This window comes from Carassius auratus, unplaced genomic scaffold (genome assembly GCF_003368295.1).
Source record: "Carassius auratus strain Wakin unplaced genomic scaffold, ASM336829v1 scaf_tig00216004, whole genome shotgun sequence".
NCBI classification, from domain to species: domain Eukaryota; kingdom Metazoa; phylum Chordata; class Actinopteri; order Cypriniformes; family Cyprinidae; genus Carassius; species Carassius auratus.
In genome coordinates, this window is record NW_020528356.1 from 6,881 (window position 1) to 22,500 (window position 15,620).

The 15,620-nt window shown below is 38.5% G+C and overlaps 1 protein-coding gene across 2 annotated transcripts in view; it reads right to left on the reverse strand.

The window, feature by feature from the left end:
• Positions 1 to 12,634: 12,634 nt before the first annotated feature.
• Positions 12,635 to 15,620, reverse strand: part of LOC113096613 (peroxisome proliferator-activated receptor delta-like) — a 6,257-nt gene continuing 3,271 nt past the window's right edge. Inside the window, exons 2-8 of one of the 2 annotated variants that reach the window (XM_026261982.1) lie at positions 15,359 to 15,620; positions 15,109 to 15,248; positions 14,863 to 15,001; positions 14,575 to 14,789; positions 14,298 to 14,504; positions 13,249 to 13,492; positions 12,635 to 13,180 (exon numbers count right to left, since the gene is read on the reverse strand). The exon at positions 15,359 to 15,620 is cut by the window's right edge and continues 93 nt beyond it. In XM_026261982.1, coding sequence (XP_026117767.1) covers positions 12,933 to 13,180; positions 13,249 to 13,492; positions 14,298 to 14,504; positions 14,575 to 14,789; positions 14,863 to 15,001; positions 15,109 to 15,248; positions 15,359 to 15,620 — 1,455 coding nt within the window. In that variant the 3' untranslated portion in view covers positions 12,635 to 12,932. The remainder of the gene's footprint in view (positions 13,181 to 13,248; positions 13,493 to 14,297; positions 14,505 to 14,574; positions 14,790 to 14,862; positions 15,002 to 15,108; positions 15,249 to 15,358) is intronic. The other variant, XM_026261983.1, reaches the window with a different exon arrangement.

Sequence of the window (15,620 nt, forward strand, 5' to 3'; positions counted from 1 at the left end):
ACAATCACTCTCACGGATCTTTTCCTGGACTATTTGGATTGTTCTACTACATGTTTTTATCAATACATCCGTGCATATTCTGCATCATAAAGTTTGGGATTATTTTCATCTGTTTTATACAGTATGTTTCCAAAATAAAACTACTGTTTTACAGTTGTGAGCATTTGATAGTTTATTGAAGTTGATTGTAAAGCCATTGCTGCCAGTCATTTGATTGTTAGCCTTTATCATGTACTGTTGATCTAAATGCAAACTAGGATCTAATTGAACATACAAGTGTGTATTTATACATGGTGCCAGGTATGACGGTGAAACAACATCGTGTCATCAACGTTGATTAACTATTCAAAATCAACACCTCATTCAGCGTTAATCCAAGGTCTGCAGAACGACCATAATTCACCCGTGATGCAGGTAAGACGGTGAAACAGCGTCACGATTTCAACTGTGAATCCAATTTGCAAAATCGAAAGGTAATTCAACGTTGATTCAACCGTGGTAGCCGACGTTGTTTCAACGTTGAATCAAAAAAGAAAAAACAGTAATATTGTGAAATATTATTATAACTTAAAATAATAGTTTTTTATTTGAATATACTTTAAAAAATAATTTATTCCTGTGACGCAAAGCTGAATTTTCAGCATCATTACTCCAGCCTTCAGTGTCACATGTAACATCAGTCGATCACATGATCATTTAGAAATCATTCTAATATTCTGATTTATTATGAGTGTTGAAAACAGTTCTGCTGTCTAATATATTTGAATAAAAGGTTAAAAAGAACTGCATTTATTCCAAATAAAAAAGTTAAAATTCTAATATATATTCTAATAATATATTTTCTTTACTATCACTTTATCAATTTAACACATCCTTGCTGAATAAAAGTATTGATTTTATTTAAAAAGAAAAAATTACTAACCCCAAATTACTGATCAGTAGTATATATTGTTATTACAAAATGTTTATATTTTAAAAACATAGCTTTTTTTTGTACTTTTTTTGTACATATACATGGCATCCACCAATCCTACAATGCGTTGCTGCTGCAGGTTAGGCTGCACTTCAGTCAAAATTAATTAATTTTTTACTAATAACACGTTACTGCCCAACACTGGACAAACTGATTCAAATGATTCGCGATCCCGCTATGAACTCGCGAACTGACTCAATTGATTCGCGATCCCGCTATGAACTCGCGAATTGACTCAAATGATTCGCGATCCCGCTACGAACTCGCGAAATGACTCAAATGATTCGCGATCCCGCTACGAACTCGCGAACTGACTCAATTGATTCGCGATCCCGCTATGAGCTCGCGAATTGACTCAAATGATTCGCGATCCCGCTACGAACTCGCGAAATGACTCAAATGATTCGCGATCCCGCTATGAACTCGCGAACTGAGTCAAATGATTCGCGATCCCGCTATGAACTCGCTAACTGACTCAAATGATTCGCGATCCCGCTATGAACTCGCGAACTGACTCAAATGATTCGCAATCCCGCTACGAACTCGCGAACTGAGTGAAATGATTCGCGATCCCGCTACGAACTCCCGAACTGAGTGAAATGATTCGCGATCCCGCTACGAACTCCCGAACTGAGTCAAATATGATTCGCGATCCCGCTATGAACTCCCGAACTGACTGAAATGATTCACGATTGTCGTGTTTCTGTGAGTGAGGCGGAGCTCAGCTGCTGCTCGTTATAACTGACCACTCAGTCGGTCCCGAATTATTTAATATTTGCCTGTTAATTGTTTTTTATTTTGAGCGAATTTGAGTTGTGACATGTCAAAGGAGAACAAAAGCTGTGAACACAAGAAGGGTCAGATGTGTTCTGCGAGGTCCTGCAAACATACTGGCAAAATGAGGTAAGAAAATCGCTATCTTTATTATCTTTTGAAAATAGTAAAGTATAACCAGAGTTTACAAATGGGTAGCATAAAGGACATGTAACCTGCAGAAGATAAATAAATACCCGTGTGTGTATTTTGCATTGCTTTATCACAGATGATCAAGTTAGATGCTCACCTACTGTCTTGCTGGAAAGTTATGCGTTAATGTCTGTCTTTTAGAGATTTTCCCACATTTTCCTGATATGAATCCCATGCATTAGGTGTGTTATATATGTTTTTATTCTAATAATAGTTTCAAAGTGTTTTCTGAAACATGCAAGTGCAAATGTCGGTACAATTTTAATGAATTAATGAAAATGAATTTAAAAATGAGGATTGTTTAAAGCAGTGGTTCTCAGTGTCAGACCCTCTCTAGTGGTTACGCAGGTGAATCACTAAATTAAATAAATATTACAAATAAATATATACAACAATAAATATTCTTATTAGAATAAAACTGCCTCATTTTTTAACGGTAGAGCTGTAGCTGAATAGTTTGGCCTACTACGCTGCTGAAATTTAATGTTGGTCATTATGGTGGAACTTAATATTTAATAACAAATATTTTCTGAAGTGGTATTTGGTATAGAAAGTTTGAGAACCAATGGTTTAAAGAAATGGTATAAAATGAAATCCTGCTTTTTAAGAACTTTTCAGTAAACCATTTCTTCTTTCCCCTTGTAGAGTCATCGAGGATCCAGTTTATTCTTGAAACATTGGTAAGAAATTGTTCATCTGCTACATTGCACTGTCACTTCTGCTAGAGATGCTTTGACCTTTTGTGATAGGTTTTGATTGTACTTCGTTTAATAAAAATGTACTTAATTTGATTTGACTTGTTTTTCTACACTGTAATGTTAGTGTTCTGATTAAAACAGTGTAACTGGGGGCTCTGAAAACACTGCTTATGAATAATTTGTGAAATGTAAACTTTCATCTGAATACATTTAATAAATGTTTAATGAATAGTGTTGTCCACTTTGTTTCCAACTCCACTGTTACTGAACTGTAAAGTGAAAATATTGTGTGATTTATTTTGCATTCAGTTTTCAGTTAAATATTTTTGACAATATCAAAGTTATTGTGAAACGTTGTGAACATGCCTAAACTCACTGGTTAAATCTTATGTGTCCTCCAGAAGTTTGCGCTCTGCAAGTGAACGACTCCTTGTGGTGCCATCCCAAAGAAGTTCACAATCACTCTCACGGATCTTTTCCTGGACTATTTGGATTGTTCTACTACATGTTTTTATCAATACATCCGTGCATATTCTGCATCATAAAGTTTGGGATTATTTTCATCTGTTTTATACAGTATGTTTCCAAAATAAAACTACTGTTTTACAGTTGTGAGCATTTGATAGTTTATTGAAGTTGATTGTAAAGCCATTGCTGCCAGTCATTTGATTGTTAGCCTTTATCATGTACTGTTGATCTAAATGCAAACTAGGATCTAATTGAACATACAAGTGTGTATTTATACATGGTGCCAGGTATGACGGTGAAACAACATCGTGTCATCAACGTTGATTAACTATTCAAAATCAACACCTCATTCAGCGTTAATCCAAGGTCTGCAGAACGACCATAATTCACCCGTGATGCAGGTAAGACGGTGAAACAGCGTCACGATTTCAACTGTGAATCCAATTTGCAAAATCGAAAGGTAATTCAACGTTGATTCAACCGTGGTAGCCGACGTTGTTTCAACGTTGAATCAAAAAAGAAAAAACAGTAATATTGTGAAATATTATTATAACTTAAAATAATAGTTTTTTATTTGAATATACTTTAAAAAATAATTTATTCCTGTGACGCAAAGCTGAATTTTCAGCATCATTACTCCAGCCTTCAGTGTCACATGTAACATCAGTCGATCACATGATCATTTAGAAATCATTCTAATATTCTGATTTATTATGAGTGTTGAAAACAGTTCTGCTGTCTAATATATTTGAATAAAAGGTTAAAAAGAACTGCATTTATTCCAAATAAAAAAGTTAAAATTCTAATATATATTCTAATAATATATTTTCTTTACTATCACTTTATCAATTTAACACATCCTTGCTGAATAAAAGTATTGATTTTATTTAAAAAGAAAAAATTACTAACCCCAAATTACTGATCAGTAGTATATATTGTTATTACAAAATGTTTATATTTTAAAAACATAGCTTTTTTTTGTACTTTTTTTGTACATATACATGGCATCAACCAATCCTACAATGCGTTGCTGCTGCAGGTTAGGCTGCACTTCAGTCAAAATTAATTAATTTTTTACTAATAACACGTTACTGCCCAACACTGGACAAACTGACTCAAATGATTCGCGATCCCGCTATGAACTCGCGAACTGACTCAATTGATTCGCGATCCCGCTATGAACTCGCGAATTGACTCAAATGATTCGCGATCCCGCTACGAACTCGCGAAATGACTCAAATGATTCGCGATCCCGCTACGAACTCGCGAACTGACTCAAATGATTCGCGAACCCGCTACGAACTCGCGAACTGACTCAATTGATTCGCGATCCCGCTATGAGCTCGCGAATTGACTCAAATGATTCGCGATCCCGCTACGAACTCGTGAAATGACTCAAATGATTCGCGATCCCGCTATGAACTCGCGAACTGAGTCAAATGATTCGCGATCCCGCTATGAACTCGCGAACTGACTCAAATGATTCGCGATCCCGCTATGAACTCGCGAACTGACTCAAATGATTCGCGATCCCGCTACGAACTCGCGAACTGAGTGAAATGATTCGCGATCCCGCTACGAACTCCCGAACTGAGTCAAATATGATTCGCGATCCCGCTATGAACTCCCGAACTGACTGAAATGATTCACGATTGTCGTGTTTCTGTGAGTGAGGCGGAGCTCAGCTGCTGCTCGTTATAACTGACCACTCAGTCGGTCCCGAATTATTTAATATTTGCCTGTTCATTTTTTTTATTTTGAGCGAATTTGAGTTGTGACATGTCAAAGGAGAACAAAAGCTGTGAACACAAGAAGGGTCAGATGTGTTCTGCGAGGTCCTGCAAACATACTGGCAAAATGAGATGAGAAAATCTCTATCTTTATTATCTTTTGAAAATAGTAAAGTATAACCAGAGTTTACAAATGGGTAGCATAAAGGACATGTAACCTGCAGAAGATAAATAAATACCCGTGTGTGTATTTTGCATTGCTTTATCACAGATGATCAAGTTAGATGCTCACCTACTGTCTTGCTGGTAAGTTATGTGTTAATGTCTTTCTTTTAGAGATTTTTCCACATTTTCCTGATATGAATCCCATGCATTAGGTGTGTTATATATGTTTTTATTCTAATATTATTTTCAAAGTGATTTCTGAAACATGTAAGTGCAAATGTCGGTACAATTTTAATGAATTAATGAAAATGAATTTAAAAATGAGGATTGTTTAAAGCAGTGGTTCTCAGTGTCAGACCCTCTCTAGTGGTTACGCAGGTGAATCACTAAATTAAATAAATATTACAAATAAATATATACAACAATAAATATTCTTATTAGAATAAAACTGCCTCATTTTTTAACGGTAGAGCTGTAGCTGAATAGTTTGGCCTACTACGCTGCTGAAATTTAATGTTGGTCATTATGGTGGAACTTAATATTTAATAACAAATATTTTCTGACTGGAGAATAACAAAGGTGACGACACAGTGGGGTGACGCGTCACACTGACAAATATGAAGTTTGGTCACATGCACTTACATAATGTATGTAATAATTATCTCAAAGTACTACTTGTGTTTTACCTGTAGTGTTTTACGCTGTCATCTTGGTTTAGACTGTTCACAGGAGAATCTGCCTCAACTACTTCCTGTCTAAAAGAAATGCACGCAGGAAACAGTCTTTTTGGTTAAGTAAAGTTTTAGCTACCCTCAAACTTAAAGATGTGTATTTTTGCCTAAACTAAAAATCAAGTCAGGGATCTCGGTGTGATTCTGGAGACAGACGCATGTCAGAGCAGTAACTAAATCAGCATACTATCATCTCAAAAACACGATGATTTTACTTTCTTTCATGTAAAGCACTGTGAATTACCATTGTGTAGGAAATGTGCTATAAATAAACTTGCCTTGCCTAAAGTTAGTATTTTATTATGATGTTAGTGTCCAAATGCATGTTATGATATTATAGTATTAATGATAAGTGTGTGTATATGAATGTGTATTGTGCACCGCTGGTCATTCATCATCTGATTAAACAGTCATCATGACAAACACAAACCTAACATTAATTATGTAATATCATTTTATATAATGTATTTCACGTTTAATTACCTTTAATAAAAATCTGTATTAATATTATTATTATTATTACTATTATTATTTAGTAGTAATAATAATAACAATTTATATTTTAATTAAATTAATTTAATATAATACAATATTTAATATAACATAATATAATTAAAATACAGTTCAAGTCATTTTCCTGACTATTTTTTTTATATTTTGTTTTCAATAAAAATATGAATTAGTGCTGTCAAAATTAGCGCGTTAACGCATTCGATTAATTTGAAATATTTAACGCGTTAAAAAAAAATAACGCAATTAACGCGGTTGCAGTTTTTTTTATTTCCAGTTGTGGCCTATGTGTGTTCAAAGTTTCAGTATAAAACTCTGCCGGATTACTCTTCAGTCTGCCACAAGAAACATTACTCTTCATTCAGTCTGCCACAAGAAACAGCAACATTAAAATCATGAACTCAAATGTCATTGTTTAAAAAAAAAAAAACAATGACTGTAACAGTGCGTAAATCAGACCTTTCTGTAACGCTAACGTTAATAAGCTTAAACGAAAATAACGAAATAATTGTGTAGCGGAGTATTTTTTGTACACAGTGCCGCGAACTGTCAATCACTCCTGTGCGCGTGCATCACTGTCCTCCTTGCAGCTGCAGCAACTTGCGCTCTCTCTCTTCATCAAGCTTTAAAACAAAAAGGGGACAAAAAGATCATATTGTCTTTGTGCATAGGCTATAGATTAATTAGATAAATGAATATCTAAATTTGTGCCTAGCCGTCTACGGTATTTTTTTAGAACTTAGAAAAAAGATGCTGCAGCCAATGAGCAGCCAGCGGGGGCTGCAGGATGACTCAACCTCCGCAGACAGTTTTTAATGTTTATCAGACAATAAATACTCAAGATTTTGCTTTAGTATAACTCACAACGAGTTTCACACACCTTCTCCGGCCACGTTGAGTTGTTGACACTTAACAGTGGGAAAGCGACACATGCGCTATTCACTTGTATAACTTAAGGGTGAATGGATAATGTAGTTTCTGCTCTGGGTGGGATGAATTAGGAAGCTTGCATTGTGAAGGGCGCTCTGAAAATCGGCAGTGCAGGTAAAAGATTAAAACCTCTATTAAAACAGATGTCCAAATGAGCGTACCGGTATGCTACAAGCACGTTCTGGGCGCACGGAGAGGTGGCGGTACGCTCAAGAGCTATATTTGGAAGTGGCGGTACTGAGTACTGGTGCATACCGGCCCACTTAAAGCACTGGCAATGACTATACTTTGGAATTTTTTTGCAGTCCACTTAGAATTCAACATGGAAATCATTTTTGTTTTTTATTGGCATTGATTGTTTTGAAATTCAAATGGTACTTACATGCCTGTGTTTTTATTTCTGTAATAAATATGGCTTTCAAGCCAACAGTTAATTTGGAGGATATTGATGATTTACTGCAGGTATGTTGTTTACATGAGAAAATCTGTGTTACAAGTTAAACAAAAATTCCAATAAACAATCATATTTTGAATTTAAATAGTTTCTTTGTCTTGAGTTTACATTAATTATTTACATTTTACATTTACATATCCAAAAAGTTTCAGTCTTTTAATTGCGATTAATCGCGATTAATCGCGATTAATTTTAAAAAATTGTGCGATTAATTAGTTAATTTTTTTTAATCGATTGACAGCACTAATATGAATATAAAATATAATGATGAAATTAACTTAAAAAATAGCAGTTATTTTCCTAGCCTTCGAGTTACACTAATATTTCAACAACCATATTAAATTGTTTTTTGTTGCAAATAATAAAAAAAAATAATTTACTTTTTTAAATAAAATTTTGTTTGATATATGTTATTATTATCATCATCATCGAGGTTGTGAAATCCTAATAAAGTAGTGTACATGCACGGTGTATTTTCAAACCTGGCCACAAGAAGACGCTACAGAACTGTGTGCACAACCAAACTAATAAATATTAATATAACAACTTTTAACAACCTCCTAAAGATAAATAGTCTTCTCAGGGCCATTCTCTGACCTGTGTGAAACACTGTTTGGTCATTCAGCGCTCCTCATGTGCGTCCAGGGCCCCGTGATTTGAGAGCTGATCCGTCTAATCTGTATTAGGCAGATTTTAGCATCTCATGTGACCAAATCCTGTTTGAAACCCTCATGCAGCTTTGTTTTGGGCTCGGACTCAGCGTGCAGCAAGCTGACAGAATCACGACTGGAATCGGATCACTTGCTGGGACATGGACTCACACACAATGGAGAGAGGGCGAGTTCTGCCGCCCTGGGGTCGCATTGTTCATTGAACATCTGTGGAGCTCATTCTCACACACACACACACACACACATCCACCCCTTAAAACAAACAAAGATCATACAACACAAACAACCACGTGTAGTGACAATCATAATCAGGTTCAGACGGGCGAGTTATCCTGTGATCCACGTGATTGATCTGTTCCTCCTGCTTTATAAATTATGACCTAAATCAAACAGATAGCAGGGTCACGACCTTCTGTTGAGGGGGAAATATACGTAATGGACAGGAAACAACCTAACAAACACAACACAAGGAAGAGCACGTACCCTTGAAAACCTTTCACTGACCCTCACGCCCTGCGATACAACACGACTGACTCTCCAAACACACGGAGAGCCTCAAAGACATCCCACTGATCTGTTAAACACCATAAAACACCACAGTGAGGAAGCCACATACACCCCAATGATGCCCTAAAACACCCTGTGACCCCCGGAAATGTGTAGGGACCCATAAACACCCAGAATTACTCTCCTAATACTTAATGACCCTCAAAAACAACCTAATGTTCCCCTAAAACACCCAGTGAACATCAAAAACATCCAGAAAATCCCCAACACCCAGATTACTCCCTAAATACTTAATGGCCCTTAAAAACACCCCAATGATGCCCTTAAACACCCAGTGATCCTCAAAAATGTCCAGAAACCCATAAACACCCAGATTACTCCCTAAATACTTATTGACCCTCAAAAACACCCCAATTATTCCCCAAATACACCCAGAGATCCCTCAAGAAACACACAGAAACACCAAAACAGCCTGATTACTCCAAAAAAAAACTTAATGACCCTCAAAAACTCATTAAACCTAGATTACATCTTAATAACTATAGAACCCCTAAAACAAACAATGACCCTCTAAAATATCCAGGAACCCATATACAACCAGATTAATCCCTAAATATTTAACAACCCTCAAAAACGCCTAAAACACCTAGTGATCCTCAAGAAACGTCCCGAAACTCCAAAACACCCAGATTACCCCCTAAATACTTAATGACCTTCAAAAACGCCCCAATGATCCCCTCAAACACTCAGTGACCCTCATAAATGTCCAGAGACCCATAAGACCTAGATTACTCCCTACATACTTATTGACCCTCAAAACACCCCAAAGATCCAGTAAACCTCACAGTGACCCTCAAAATGTCCAGAAACATAAAAACACCCATATTACTCCCTAAATGCTTAATGACCCTCAGAGACGCTGCAATGTTCCCCTTAAACACTCAGTGATCCTCCAGAAACCCATGTCCAGAAATGTCCAGAAACCCATAAACACCTACACCATAATAATCATAGAACCCTCCAAAAAAAAAAAAAAAAAAATTATCCCCTAAAACACAGAGTGACCCTCAGAAATATCCGGAAACCCATAAGTACCCAGATTACTACCTAAATACTTAATGGCCCTCAAAAACACAGCAGTGATCCACTAAAAAACAGCCAGTGACCCTCAAAAAAAAAATCCATAAACACCCATATTTTTCCCTAATAATTATAGAATCCAGAAATCACCCCAATGATCCTCAAAAACATCCAGAAACTCCAAAAACACCCGGATAGCTCCTTAAATACTTATTAACCCTCAAAAACACCCCAATGATGCCCTAAAACACCCAGTGATCCTGGGTGTCCAGAAACTCCAAAACAGCCAGATTACTCCCTAAACACTTAATGACCTTCAAAAACACCCCAATGACCCTCAAAAAACATCCAGAATCTCCAAAAACACCCAGATCACTCACTAAATACTTAATGACTCTCAAAGACACCCTATCGATCCCCTAAAACACCCAGTGACCCTCAAAAATGTTTATGAACCCATAAACACCCAGATAGTCTATAATAATTATAGATCCCCCAAAACAACCCTAATGATCCCCTAAAACACCCAGTGACCCTAAAAAAAACATCCAGAAACTCATAAAACACCCAGATTACCACCTAAACCCTTAAGGACCCTTAAATACACCCAGATCTGAACCAAAGGAAATCATCTCAATCCACTGGAGGGAATGTTGAATTTATCAGTATATACTGTAATTAGTTCTAGCATATTTCTTCAACTTCCGAGGCCCAGGTCAGGGATCTTGTGATTCAAAACGTTGGTCACCACTGCTCTAAAACAACTACTGATGTCAAAAACAAAACACCCGACTCTCAATAACACCCGACTGCACCTCTTACACACCCGGGTGACACCCCAAAACACCCACAAACCCTCAACAAACTAAGAACCCCCTTTAAAACACCCAGAAGACACCCTAAAACACCCACACACACTCTAAAACACCCAGAAGACACCCTAAAACACCCACACACACTCTAAAACACCCAGAAGACACCCTAAAACACCCAGAAGACACCCTAAAACACCCACACACACTCTAAAACAACCACTTACCTAAAAAGAATCCAGTGAGACCTAAAATCCCAGTGTAAAAATAAAATATGTTGGTTTGGTTTTCATTGCACAAACATGTTTATGAAACAATCCAGAAGCATTAGTGATGTTTTACCCTGTAGTTTTATTCAGATGTTCTTCAGAAAGCATCAACGGTCCTTCAGTTCAGATGGAGGAACATGTTCACATCATTCATATAACTGTGACAGAAACACGTGGACACATTTCACCCGTGCTCATCTCCCTTCACACACAGATTCACAGCATGTCAGGAACCAGTTAGCAGCACAGCCATGACACACACACACACACACACACACACACACGGGAAACAACATCAGACTGAGTTCTACAATGGGAAAAGGTCAAAGGTCGACACAGGAACAGCTTTACACAATGATATGCTCATTTGGTGACGTCGCAGCCTCGGATTCATCAAACTACCTCATCCGGCGTTATTAAATTATATTAATATAAACTCTGGAGTCAGATGTTTAATCACTGATCTGAACTATATATAAATGTGATCACAGTATAATTTCTCAAAAACGCAAATATAAAGAAGAACAATCAAAGATGGAAAGCTTGAGGTTTGCAGGTTGTAATGAAGTTGCATCAGTTATTCGCGATTAGGGAAGACCAACCTAAACTGGTCTTAGCCTCCTAACTACCTAGGTTTTGGGCAGGTGAGGCTGGGAGACCAGGTAAGACCAGCAAACCATCATAGGCTGGTTTAAGCATTATTTTTTAAGCGTCATTTGGTTTAAGCATCATTTTAATATATAATGCGTTTCATAACGATTCGATCCACAACTAAATAATCCAATAGTTTGTTGCATTCTCAATGCTGCCACAAGGGGCGCTATAGGGAGCATTAGCATTACAGTCAGCTCAACTGCTGTCAAGAGCAAGAGTTTGAAGAGAATCTCAGTGAGCAGATTAGTCAATTTAGTTAAACGTGTTTATACTGTATGTAGCTAGTAGAAAAACAACATCTTGTTTAATAACCCTACAGTCCTTCAAAAGAAACTCTAACACAGGGTTAGTTAGTTACAGGTGAGGTTTGTTATCTTCACATGAACACAAAAACATACGTTTAAATGGGACGTTAGTGTACTTGCGTAGTGTGTTTTTGGCTTTTTCAGCAGCATAACAAAAGGCTAGTTTGTGAACGACCCAAGCAAATTAAAATAGAGGTAACCAAATGGCTAATAAATGACTTATAGCAGCAACCTTTGGTATTTAACTTCAGATGGCGAAATAGCTTTTGTCACGTATTTCGCAGGTGCCTTACTGAGTTAGGGACCGTTTACACGACGTTTTCAGCCAAAATCGAGAAACTTTTTATGCATTTTGCCTGTTTGTTTACACGACAACAGCGTTTTAGAGACTGAAAACGCATATCGAAAACATCATTTTCGGTACGTGTCAATTTTAAATGCAAGCGCGAACAAACATACACAACAATGGTGGAGTTTGGTACTGTTGTTGCTGCTCAAGAGTTTGCTAACGCTTCTTCAGCAAAGTGTGGATTTACTTCACCAATATTACAACCAACAGCGGAGAGGCATCATATAATCATCACTTCCCTCGTTTACTTACACAGTGACAGTACCAATTATTGGCCTGGCATACGTAATACAGCGTTTTCGTGAATATGTGTAAATGCTAATTGATTTGAATATGTTGACGTGTATACTTTTTAAAAACTGTTTTTGTCTACATCGTTGTGGTGTAAACGTAGCCTTAAAAACCACTGTATCGCTCCCCCATCATGAATAGGAATGCACTGCTGCAATTTGAAGTCGTTTACAGCAACAAAAAAAAAAGATATTGTAGCCGTTCTGTTTAAACAGCTAACAGCACACTATTCTGTTTCGCTGCCTTCTCTTTGATCCGCACAAACGCATCGCCCCGCCACAGGTGACCCGGTCAGGATTAGAGTTCAGTTTGAAGTTCTGATTGGCCGAGAGCTGGAGGTCACAGTGATCCTCCTGGAATGGTTTTGGCTCAGTACATGTCCCTGTAGATCTCCTGCAGCAGCGGGTGCAGCGACGTCTCGGACTCCGTCTTCTTGATCTTCTGCACCAGCAGGGCGTTCTCCGTCACCAGCTGGCGCAGGTCTGCCAGCTTCTGCAGCAGTTTGGGGAAGATGAAGCTGGCGTCGGGATGATTGAGCTGCAGGTGATGATTCAGGGCCTGGAGGATGTTGTCCTGGATCTCCTCCACCTGGTGGACGTTCATGAGACCTGGACGATCTAGAGGCAAGTAAACATTTTATTATGTACATAAACTCTTAACACAGTTTCATCTAGTGGCTTATCACCTCCACACAGGATAATGGCGGCTACAAACAGAGCCAGGTCGCTGTCGTCCAGCTCGAGAGCATTGAACTTCACCGCAAACTCAAACTTGGGCTCCATGATCTCGTTGAAGGGTTTGCGGAGACTGCGCAGGAACTCTCTCGTCACAAAGCCTCGCCCGTTTGCCACCAGCAGCCCATCTTTATTCATGAGCGATGGCAGCATGGCGAAGATGGCCTCGTGGACCCCGTACTTCAGCAGCGTCACCTGCAGGAGCGGAGGGGAGCTAGTTACGCCAAGTCTTTCGGAAATTGGGTGGTTTTACACTACATAAAGCTGAATGCGACAATTTATTCAAGAAGGTTTTCCAAACTATTTAGAAAAATAAATATACGTTTTGCTTGGACAAACAACATTAAATCCAACAATTTACTCAAGTACTTTTTAATGTACATTTTACACAGAAATGTATCACAATCAATGCAACATCTTGTGCATGCAACATTTTATTATTAATTTACAGAGAATTGCGTTATTTTGTGAATTGCAATAAATGCAGTAACTGGACTTAATGACTTAAGAGAATAATTTAATATACATACACATCTACTAGTTTTTCATGCATTGCATTAAATGCAAAACTTTATTTATAAATGGTTTTATGAACTTTACAAAAAAAGAATGCTTGTGTTTTTGGGAAATTCTTGCAAAATCACAATAAATATTTTACAATCTATCTACTATGTAAGATACAGCATGCATTTTGGATTCTGCATGTGTTTGACAATTGCATTAAATGCGATAATTTGACTTGAATCACTTTTACATACAATTTCAATGCATTCTATTTGCATAAAAATTAAAGTTGAATGCTACATTTTGCACTTGACTTCATAAATGCACAAAACGTAGTTCTGCTTTTTCAATTTAACTGAATGCAACAATTTGCGCAATAATAGATTTACGAATTCTGTAAATATTTGCATTAACTGTGCTTAATTTTGTCTTATTACAGTTATTTACATGGTCAGAAATCCTGTACTTTTCATGGAACCACCACCAATTTCATTACCTGGTCATTCAAGAAAAGGTCGATGAATCCCGGTATGCTTTTGGAGAACTCTGTGAGTTCTCGTACGGTTTCCACGGTCGTGCACTGACAGCGGTAAAACACGTGCACGCCGATCTCCTTATTGGGCGGAGCTCCGTTAATCACCTGATTCCAGACCAGCCCGTTCTCCGCCTGCCACAGCGAGTCCATGTCATGAATGACGAACGGCTGAAGGACACACAGAGAAAGAACGTTGCGTTTTCGCAAGTATGTTTAATTGCAGTTAGTTAGTACTGACATCTCTCGAGCAGGTTACCGGGCTTGCGTTGGTCTTCCCCGTCAGGATGTTGCGAGCTTTCTTCTTGGTCATGTTCAGATTCTTCTGGTAGGCGTTGTTGACCCGTTTGGCGAGTGATTTTAGATCTGACCCGTTCTGAGAGCTCTTTTCCCCAACTAACAGACCCGCCACGAGCTTACGCTTCTCCGCCTCTGGCATCCGCCCGTATCGGATCGCTACAAACACAGAACCACATTTAACACGCTAGAAAGTCTAGTTTGTTTTATCGTGTATTGTCCTTTCGCTCACCGTCATGGGACATCCCGAGCAACAGACACTTCTGAAATCGACAGAACTGACATTTATTCCGACTTTTCTTTTGTATTTTACAGCTGCGGTCGCATTTATCATATTCCAGCTTCAGACGTACGGTCCTCCGGAAAAATCCCTGAGATAAATCGAGACACACAAATGTTTATTCATATTCATTTTACTCAATAATTATTTCCTGAACCATGCATTCTGCTTGTGTGTTTTTTGAGCATGACCTCTGACCTTGCATCCCTCACAGGCATGAACGCCGTAGTGGAATCCTGAAGCTCTGTCGCCACAGATACGACACTCCATGTTTAGCCCCGCCCCCTCCTCACGACCCTGCAGGAGCTGCTCCGACAGAGACGACGCTTTGGAGAGATCTGTACGAGAAGCAAACACTTCAGACGTCTTCTAAACAGGTGCAACTTCACGAAAATGTACAAAAATGTATAAAAGTGAGCGGAGCGCATCATCTTTATCGTCCAGTCACCTGTGGAGGCTGCTGTCGGTTCAGGACTGGCCTCTGGCTCGTTCGTCTCCCAGCTAAGCCCCTCCCCCTGCAGATGCATGCTGTCCTCAGGCTCCACCCTCAAGTCCAGCTCTAGGTTAAGCTCCGCCCCCGCTCCCAGCTCACACAGCACGTCCTCCAGCTGCTTGTCATCTGGCCCCTCCCCCTGGCTACTGCAGGGGGAGGAGTCTGCATTCCCCATACAGACTCCGCCCACCACACTGGGGTCTCTGGGTAATCTGCT